At 35.4% G+C, this 10,516-nt stretch overlaps 1 protein-coding gene across 1 annotated transcript in view; it reads left to right on the top strand.

Annotated features, from left to right (window-relative positions):
- Window positions 1–10,516, top strand: part of GABBR2 (gamma-aminobutyric acid type B receptor subunit 2) — a 462,692-nt gene that overhangs the window by 227,528 nt on the left and 224,648 nt on the right. The window contains 2 exon segments of the mRNA XM_031055642.1: window positions 3,642–3,833; window positions 4,956–5,192. Of these exon segments, the coding sequence (XP_030911502.1) occupies window positions 3,642–3,833; window positions 4,956–5,192 (429 nt within the window).

Genomic DNA, 10,516 nt, shown 5'->3' on the forward strand with positions numbered 1-10,516 from the left:
CATTTATATATTAATGCACTACAATATGTCAGAAAGCTTGTTATTATTCATAAAATATATTTTTGACTCATGCAGTCCTACAGATATATGTCTAAGAGCACAATAATTTAGACTTCACAAGTTCTTTAACTCCTCTTTTCCAGGTGTATCTCCCAACAGGTTTCACTTGTGATTCCTTGTTATTTTCTGCAAGGTTACTGATGTCAGTCAGAAAAAGGCTTTGAGTTTGTTAAAGGAAGATGTTTTTTCACTAATGCAAGATTTATTCTTTTTTCATGATTGTGGTTTTCACCCAAATATTATTTGGTAATGACTTATGCAGGTGGTAAAACCTTTAAAGTTTGCTTCACTTTTCTGCCTGGATTCAAGTTATATTCTGTGAGGTTTCCTCAGGACATCCATAGGAGTTTATATTTGATCATGGAATCATTTAGGTTGTAAAAGACCTTTAAGATGATCAAGTCCAGCCATTAATCCAGCACTGCCAAGTCCACCACTAAGTAATGTCCCTAAGTGCCTCATCTGCACATCTTTTGAAAGCCTCCTGTGATGGTGACTCAACCTCTTCCCTGGTCCCTGATAATCCTTTCAGTGAAGAAGTCTTTCTTAATATTGAATCTAAATCACCTCTTTTGCAACTTCAGATCATTTCCTCTTTTCCTGTTCCTTGTTATTTGGAAGAAGAGATCAACACCCGCACCCACACCAAAAAATTGGACTAAAAGATAGTATAATTCAGTAGCAAGCAAGTTTAAAAACAGGACAAGACTGGTTCAAGCCAAAGTGAATGTTGGCAGGTATTTCCTACAAAGATTTAAATAAGTTTAGCTGTTCATTTATCACCAGTGTCAAAAACAGTGAGCAATTTTAGTTCTATCGGAAATCTTACCTTTATAATTCATTTTCACCTCTGTGGGATGGATGTGATGTTTTCTTGGAATAGAAATGAGAACCTTTTGGTCAAAACTTAATACTTGAACAGTCAACAAATTGCCAATAATTGTTTGCTACGCGTCTATTGCATGAATCTCTTTGTTGTAAGTAAGCATTTATTTATGGATTCAAACAAGAATGAAATACTTTAAAAGAAAAATTCAGTTTCACAAGGGCAAAAAATGTCCATGACAGTTTCCTGGCTGCTTGACAGCAGCTCAGGGCTTTGCATTCTACATAGGGCATGGGAGAAATATTAAGGAAAATGTATGACTACTTTATGCTGTTCTGGTGGTACAAAGCATGTGCAGACCTTCTTCAGCTTGCTCGTTTGCCAAAAAATCCTCCCCTTAGAAACTGAACCTTGTAAGTATTGGTCTATGTGCACTCAAACAGTTCAAGAAAGATCTGTGTGTTTTAAGCATCAAAATCATCTCCATTTAGCAGAATCAACAGGGAGAAAATGGTGGCGAAAAAAGCATTATTTTGCAATAAGTCTTCTGGGACACAAACACTGAAATGTCTGAATACTGTCAGCTGTGCTGTCAGTAGAAAAATGACTGCATGATCATGGTGCTGAGCCTCAGAGGATCTGATTTTCTTCCTACTTTTGCCTTCCCCAGACTACCCTTCAAGCCCTGTCATTCCACCATGTCTCAAAGGAAGAGCTGACAGCTCTTAAAGTGTTTGTTTTGCCTTTTGTTAAACCAGATTGTTGCAGAAGTGTGAAAGTGTAACCAGTCTTTCAGGCAACCATGTTGGGAATGATCCCTTGTTTCCAGGATGAAATTTCTGGCTATTTTGTAACTTTCAATTTTCAGCTCATTTTCCAGGGCATTCACAGATTATGCAGGAAACAGTACAAGTGCTTATGCAAACAGAAAATTTCCAGCAGCTCTAATTTCAGAATAGCTCACAGCCAATACTTTCTGGCAACACACAATTTGATACTTTAATCGCTATAGAGCAGGGGAAGCTACGTAAGACTGTCCTTCCCTAGAAGCACTATTCTCTGTCAGTTTGCATCCTCATGGTTCCAAAACTGTCGGAGAAAAACCACTGAGTGACTGAAAGGTCTTGAATGACCTAACTGTATAATGCAAACTCTTCTAGAAGGGTGTACTGCAGGATGGAATTGCTATTTCCCTCGCAGGTGGCCCTGGAATTCAGCGTCTCCATAGCTGTGCAGGAGTGCAGATGGGTAGGAGGACAGAAGCAGATATGTTTCTGGAAGGGCGGAATTAAGAAGCAAGAGAAAAGACAAACTGTTTATGTGGATTGTGGAATAAGTAATATATGAGATGCAAGACGCCAGGTTTCAGACAGGACTTTCAAGCAGCATTGTATACAAAGGCATGAAATTTGATTTTGTCTGAACAAAAGCTTCTGCAACCAGGGGCCAAATAAATCTGCTTTGTGCACAATGCTGTTATGAACTGAGCTGGCACCATTATAATAGACTTCACAGATTTAAATCCCATTTTTAATTTGGGTATTAACATATTTAGGAGGTTTTCCTATTTCATATATTCTGTTATTGATCTTTATTTCTCTGATAGGCTTTTTGTATTATCTTTGGGATACTTTTCAAAACAGTTATTTCAGAATGACTAATATGTCTTGTTTGCATTCTTATCGTTTCCTCCTTCCATAATATTTTTTTGTGAAAAAGAAGCAGTTTTCCTGTTAAGAACTCTAAGCTTGCACTATGTATTTCTAAAAATTAGAATTTTTATCTTAGGCCTTCTATCTCAAGTATTGCTTATATTAGAAGCCAAAGAAGCATGAAACATGCAGTTTTGAAATGGATTCTGACTGAAATGTCAAAAGAAAAATATCTAGTTGCAAGACAGTGCTCAAAACATCTGAGATAAAATTTGCAAATTTTATCCTAAAACACTCTTCCCAATCAAAGAGAATATTTGAGAATACATCAGCTTTTAGGTGCAACAGCATATGTGCCTGACTAAGAAAGTGTTTCTGTTTCCTGTTATATGTATCTACTAAGTATTGAAAGGAGCTAACTATAATCTCAGTATCTTGGATTACAGTTGGCTGTATTCAGTATTACAAAAATATAGAATTTCGTATGAAGAAAGATCTTGCTGAGAAAAAAAAAATCATTAAGATTTTGCTCTATCAATTCACTATTCACTCATGCTCCTCAGAAGGAACTGCTAATTTAATGTTACTGTGGTCTGATTTTAGCAGTCACCTAATTCATATTTGCCACATGTAATTCGATGGCGCCTATGATCCAAGTTTTCTTGTTAATCTAGTCCTTAGATTGATTTAAGGGCGATAATTACTTAATTTAAATGTGGTAGCATGGTAGTTCTGTCACTCATGTAATAGTTCTGTTATAAAGAACTTTCAGTGGAAAGCTGTGCCTTCTGTTTGTGTTGTTCTTTAACTCCCTCAGTTCTAGAACACAGTTTCATTTTTCTGTTTTTTAGGAAATGATCCCTTGAAAGAAAAACAGGGTTTAGTAAATTCTCATTTCCTGAATTCTAAAGTCGGGAGTCTTAAAAAAAAAAAAGTCTTCATTATTAGCAAATAATTATTTTAAACTGTTTAAAATAGTTGTGTACTCCACTTACACCATCATGTCATTAATAATGAAAAAAAATTAACCGAAAGCAATTGGTTTTATGTTCAATACCTCTATTACGAATTCCATTACATTTTCTGTTTTTCTTTTTTTGCAGGCTTATGATGAAGAAATGTACGGCAGCAAATATCAGTGGATTATTCCAGGGTGGTATGAAAATCTTTGGTGGGAAGCCTGGATTAATTCTTCACAGTGTCTCAGCAAAAATCTTCTTGCAGCCATGGAAGGTTATATTGGAGTGGATTTTGAGCCTCTTAGCTCAAAAACGAATAAGACTATATCAGGAAGGGTTAGTACTTTTCTTCCATCTATTTTACTGTGCTATCAATTGTCTCACTGCTGGGTTGGCACAGTAAAGCACCAAGGAAGGAGGTGAAGCTAAAGGGTTCTTCTACCAAGTGACCTGGAAGTCATCACAGTTAGTTTCACTTCTTTCCCCTAGTTAGCAATTTTAAAATATTTCAAAAGCAAATCTGATTCTTTACAGGGTAAGAAAGCAATGAAGTCCCTTGCTCTAAATCTGCCCTCTTTCCCCTGTCTGAACATTATGTACATTAAAGATTGAAGTACAGTCTTTAGTGTCATGTGCTGTGTCACTTCAAGTTAAATAGTTAAGCACAGAAACAGAAAACTCTTATATTTAAACCTATTCTGCAAATGGCCAATTTGAATGGTGATTTGTGTGTCTCAGAACTAGGGGCCAGGAGGTGAGGCTTCTTTTAAGTATAAAAATATATGATGTTTCCATAAAGCACATAAAATTTTATCACAGAACAAATCCATGCAAACTCTGACCAATGAATAAACATGCCTGATTTTGCTGCTATTCATCTTTTTTTTCCATGTGCCTTTCATGCCTTGCTGAGTGAGCATGAAAGGCAACTTTACTGAAGGGTAGCTCCCCACATGATGGCACACCATCCAGAACATAGTGAACTTGTAAAATACAGACAAATTGCCACTCAAAATTTCATACTGAGCAGAAAGTTGCTCAAGTAAAGTTATTTGATTTGTGTTATCCTGTAAAGTGTAATCAGACCACTAATTTGCAGGGATAGAGACTTATTCCCTGTTCCATTATTATGGCTCACCAGTGTGCAGTTTTGGTTGAACAGGAGCCTTTTGTATAAAAGTAAAATAAAGCAAGTTGTCATTTATACAGTGAGGCAGTACAACTGCTTTCAGTATCCCTGTCTCCTAGTTCTGCTTCCCAATCTCACCAGCAGTTTTTAAACCAAGCAATACATGTTTCTTGAATTTTATTTTCTTTCATAATTTTTATTTTGGAGGGCTTTTCTGTATTAGTTATGCACATCTCTAAATTGAAGGGTGCAGCTTAAGGTGTTGGTTTAGATTCAACTCTATAAAAGGTTAAGTATTGAGGTAAAACTGAATTTTATCTCCTCTGTAGACTCCACAGCAGTATGAAAAGGAATACAACGCTAGACGTGGTGATGGGCAATCCAGCAAATTTCATGGTTATGCCTATGATGGAATATGGGTGATTGCCAGGACTCTACAGAGGGCAATGAATTACCTGAATTCCACCAACAAGCACCAAAAAATTGAAGATTTTAACTACTCAAATCAAAAACTCGGCAACATTTTTCTGAATGCTATGAATGAAACCAGGTTCTTTGGAGTAACGGTAAGTCTTCATCAGATAATTGTGGGATGCAGGAGGCTTGTGATTTTGTGTCAGTAATTGAAACAAGTATTAAATATTAAGTACGCTTGAAAAAGAAACAGAGTTGTTTATTTCTTCTATTTCAGAGCTTCCAGTTCCACTTTATATTAAAAATTAATGCTTGACAGTCTTGCTCATTACCTGTCTTCAGATGCCAAGGGATGATACTGTACAATTCCTCAGTTACCAGACTTTTAAGCATGAATGTCATCTGAATTAACAAATCAGAGTGGTCTCAAGGGAACCACAAGTTTTGCAAGCTGCAGTGACCCTTTGTGCGAATTTTTTTAGCATTTAAGGAGTAGCTGGAATATGATCTGAGAATGCATGTTTCTCTCCATCATTTAGGTTTGGAAATAGGCTATAGTGAACTGTCTATAACTCCAGTGTTGTACGTCCTAGATATGCTTGCAGCATGCTTCAGTTGTGATTTAAACTTATTTATAATTTGTATTTTTTTACAGTTAAGTACAAAGCATGCTCACATTGACTTAAGAGCTGCTCATATACAAGTGTCTTCATTCTTGTTTCAATTGTACAATTGCAAACCCTTAGTATTTTTTTTTAATTTATTTACTTTCTTCTGCTTTTTAGCAGTTTTTTAGAGTAAAACAGGCGATAAGGCAATAGAAGTGTGGTCTTAAAGCTTCTTAATTGCTTAGTTGTATCTGAGGCAACATCAGTTGGAAGTTAGTGGTGCATATGTGTTCAGGAATCTTCAGACCTCACCAAAGAGATGAGCAGACTGTTTTGGGGAAAATGGTCTTTGGAGTTTCCGACAGCTGCAACAAGGAAACTACTGGAACATGCTTTGTTGAGTGATGTGCTTGGTCTGCAATATGGCTAGATAAGGAGAACAGTGTTTGAATAAAAGTGTGTTTCAGTGGTGCACAGAGGGGCATCTCTTTGCAGCAAGAACATGGAGAAGGTTGGAGGGAGCTTGGTCAAATCCTGTCCCCATGCTAGAATAAACTGCCTTGGATATCAATGAACATCTAAATACATTGAAGTACCAGAGCTAAGGTTGTCATGCATGTCATATACTGATTCAAGGAGGAAATGCCTGCACAAATACATCAGCAAGGTGTAAAGGCTCAACCTTTTTGTGTCCTTGTTAGTTGCTGAGAAAGCTTTCTGTGATGTGGTACACACAGTTGAAACTAATTCAGAATTTCTAAGTAAAAACCAACCATATGGCAAGAAAATACCTGTATCTAGTTGCTTGTACAATATGAACTTTGCTTTCTTTTTACGCTGAATTAGACTGAAAGTTTCAGCAAAAGAGTTTGTTGTTCTATTGTATCCAGAGTAGAACTGGATCTTTGATGAAGCTTTCAGACAGTAGCAGATATGAACCAGACTCTGCAAGGACCCAGTTATATTTGTCCTGCATTATTCTATGTATGTTATCTATCAATAGGTTTGAAATTGAATATTGCTGTCTAGTTACTTTTTGGTTTGTTTATTTTTTTTTCTTATCCTTTTTGCCTTCTGTTTAGTTTTGCAGCCAGTTATGGTGAAATTGATAGTTTCCATTAGCATTGCTTAATTACCCTTCACTGCTTCCTCTCCAACAACAACAACAACAACAAAAAAACCAACAACAAAATCAAACCCAAAAAATCTAAGATTGAAAGAAAGCTCTTTTTTACTAGTTTCAAAGACACCAGCAAAATCTCATGAGCATCCCTTTAGGGAGGGAATGAATCAAAGATTCAACAGACACATTCAGCTATGTTTACTTACTTTATTGTCTCGTGTATAATGGTTTTCAGAGAAATTACTGCATGATTATTCACTGTATTTAGTACCTGTCTGAGGTGCTTGGTAAAATATTTCTCTTTGTCATTGTTCAACCAAGTCATAATGAGAATGCAAAGCCCAAATCTGGTAATTGCGAGGATCATGCTTCCTGTACCTGTAATCCACAAAAGCATTTTATTGAGAGAGATGTGGAGAGAAGAAAGTCTATAGCAACTACGCTGTCTTAGGGCATAATTACAACACACAATGCTCAAGCTTTTCCAGATAGCATGAAGAAAAAAGAGTTTTAGAAGAATATTAATTATTTTGCATTGTAGTGTTCAGAAAGTTGAAGATGAAGGAGCAGATTGATTTTTACCAGAAATACTTTAAAACTTTTTATTCTTCAGTCTAATAAATTGCTGTCATTTGTAACCTAATTTGAAACTTTCACTGGAATATGAATTTTAAGTCTTGGAGTGCTAAATCTAATTTCATTTTTTTTCCAGAATATCTATTTTAATATAAATTTTTTACAGTCTATTTTTAAAAACTTATTCTAAACAGGAAAAGGACATTCCTTTATTCAAGATTATCTGTGCCAAATATAAAGTGAATTTTGAAAAAAAAAAAGAAACAGAAGGGAGGCTAAATCTTATCAATATTCAAGGACTCATCCAATAATAAACTATGCTGTTATTTGTTTGATTAGAAAAGATAAACAAGAATCTGTAGACAAGAATCTAAAACTGGAAAATCCACTAAGTAGCTTTCTCCATGCTTTCTGTGAATATGATATCAGAAGCACTGTCATGTCATAAATAATAAATCCCTTTACCCAGTTTTCATTTTCTTTGAAATTATTTATGGAAGACAACACCATTGAGTGGGGAGGGGGTTATGGAATTTTTTAAACAATTTAGAAAAGACTTGGGATGAAGTGTGCTGGTTCCTAATTATATGGAATATAATTCTTTCAACTTTCTGGGTTTTTAAAATTTTTTAAATTTTTAAAAATTTTCAAGGAGACAGCATTTAGAAAATAGATAAGGCTATTGCCCAGAGACTTGACATGACAAATCCTATTTTTATGCATCAGAAACTCAGTACAAAATGTTATTTATTCTAATTCTGCTGTCAGAAATCTAGTGGAAGGGAAATTATGGATATTCCTTAAATATTCCTGAGGGTTCTGCTCTCTTTCTGGATTTTTTTTCTTAGCAAATTGACTTTTTTTGTTATTTTGCCTTCATACTTATCAGACTTATAATCATGTTGATTACCATATAAATTTCTTGTGTATTCTGAATACAGAGCAGGAAAACATAAATTTGGTGTTTCATCAGAAAAGAGTAATACGGCTATCTGCTACACTTTTTAAAAGATAAACTGGATACTGTTTTACCAGGTGGAAAAGGATTTTGTGATGAGAAATACAAAACAAAAGACCTGCAGGGTTCTTCCTACAGTTTTGTTAATGTGAATGTCCTAATTCTGGAGGACATTCAGATTTGCTGGTGTTGGCCATTTTCCAATTGAATAAGACATTTCATGGTTAGAATGGCTGTTCTGCAATGACCAGATTTCAGGACAGGAGTGCTTCTGATTTGGGACTAACTTGGCTTTCATGGTGTGCATTTTTCTAATTTCCTTAGTTATCAGAGCACTTGATTGGTTATAAATGAGAAAGTTGCTGAAATTAAAAAAAATAAAGGATTTTGAACTTTTTATTCCCACTTTTCTTAATCCAGATAGACATATTTGTAGAAACTGAATTCAACACTACCCTTGTGATTTATAAAGTGCCAGGTCCTTTCTCCTTGCTAAATATGTTCCTCTTCTCAAATAGTACACATTCTTTCTGATACCTTGAGCGTCAGAAAATGGAAGAAAATAAGTGTTTACACCGTTTTTTTTGACACAGTTTGGATGTCTGAGGAGTTCCCTGATGTAGTTGGTAGAGGCACTGGAAGTAATTTACATTTGCAGGATCAGCTGGAATCTCTGCTGAACTGTTACTGCGTTGAATCAGTACAGAGTGATAAAGTGATGGGAAAAAATATATATCTGGGAAATGTATATATATATGCATTTCAATTCTATAGCATTTTTCAGCATTCCACCTATAACATGTTCATCATGTATGTGTGAAAGCCTGAAGGCTGAGGAGAATTTTCCACAGAGTCAGAATTATTCTCTTAAAGCAAGACTATTTGTCTAAGGGATAATTAAAAAAAAAGAAGAAAAGTCAAACTTTATTTTGTGCAATGCTACCATAATATAGCTTTGAGGCATTATAATTAGTGAAGAATTAGTGCCGTCTTCTCAGGATACCAAATCATATTTATTGTATACTGAATCAAAATCTGTCTAGAGAATAGATGGATTTTGTTTTAGTCATTTTTTCCCTTTCTTCTTGTCTTTGTAGAGACCATGGATGACTACACAGTAACTTACAATTGCAGCAATATTTATATTTGTTAGCAAAAAAATGTTGGTTATACTTGGAAAGATGTCATAGGATGGTTTATGTTGGAAGGGACCTTAAAGGCCAACTAGTTCCAACCCCTCTCAGAGCCCCATCCAAACTGGCCTCTAACTTAAATCTGTCCTCTTTCTGTTGGCATCCATTCACCCTTATCCCATCACTACATCCCCTTGTAAATAGTCACTCTGCAGTTTTCTTGTTGATTCCCTTTAGGCACTGCAAGGCTGCCATATTAAATACCACATTTGTTCTCAGGATATTAGAAGTTTGTTTTGGTTCCATGGGGGAGCCAAGTATTGGGAAAAATGCAGTGCATGTCAGAGGTTTTTTTTAATTCCTTTTTTATTCAAAACATGACACTATTTTTTAAAAATGTTTTTCTGTAATTTTTTATTTTCCTAAACCTTTGTCACTGATGTGAAGTCATGAATGTTACCATTCTCGCTGATTTATGCCTGAACTGTTGCAGTGGGGTGTTCTGCTTCTTGCATTTATTGCTATTATCTCTTATTGTAAATCAAGTTTCAAAATTGTTAATTTATTTCTCATCTTTATGACCTTCTATTATTTCTGTGTAATGGAAAAAGAATTGCAGTGGAGGAGTGAGAAAATTAAATACAGTGTTGTCTTTTCCTTTTGTGTCAGCCAGAGACTAGCACAGTAGGATAAAATTCCATCACAGTAGTTGCTGCACAATTGAAACCACAGCCATGAAATAGCTTTCAAGTCTGTCCCTGACATCCTGCATTTGAATGAATCTAGTCATATTTCATAACTGGAAAAATGCTTATTTATATGAAGTTTGCTTTGTATTTTGATGCTGATTATTTCTGAAGATTTATCTTAGCAGCTTGCCTCCAATTTCCAGGCTTCAGAAACCAGTGTGCTGTACAGGAATCTCAGAAATACAGGACATGTTAGCAATGGAATAGGAACAGGAGAAAGTATTTATTTCATGTCATTCTGGAAAAATAACATACCCAAGATGCTTAAATTAAAAAATGTGTCAGTCTTTGGCAGAGAATCAGATAAAATTAGCATGGACTTCAGCAGG

The sequence above is a fragment of the Geospiza fortis genome, unplaced genomic scaffold (genome assembly GCF_000277835.1).
Source record: "Geospiza fortis unplaced genomic scaffold, GeoFor_1.0 scaffold206, whole genome shotgun sequence".
In the NCBI taxonomy this organism is placed as follows: domain Eukaryota; kingdom Metazoa; phylum Chordata; class Aves; order Passeriformes; family Thraupidae; genus Geospiza; species Geospiza fortis.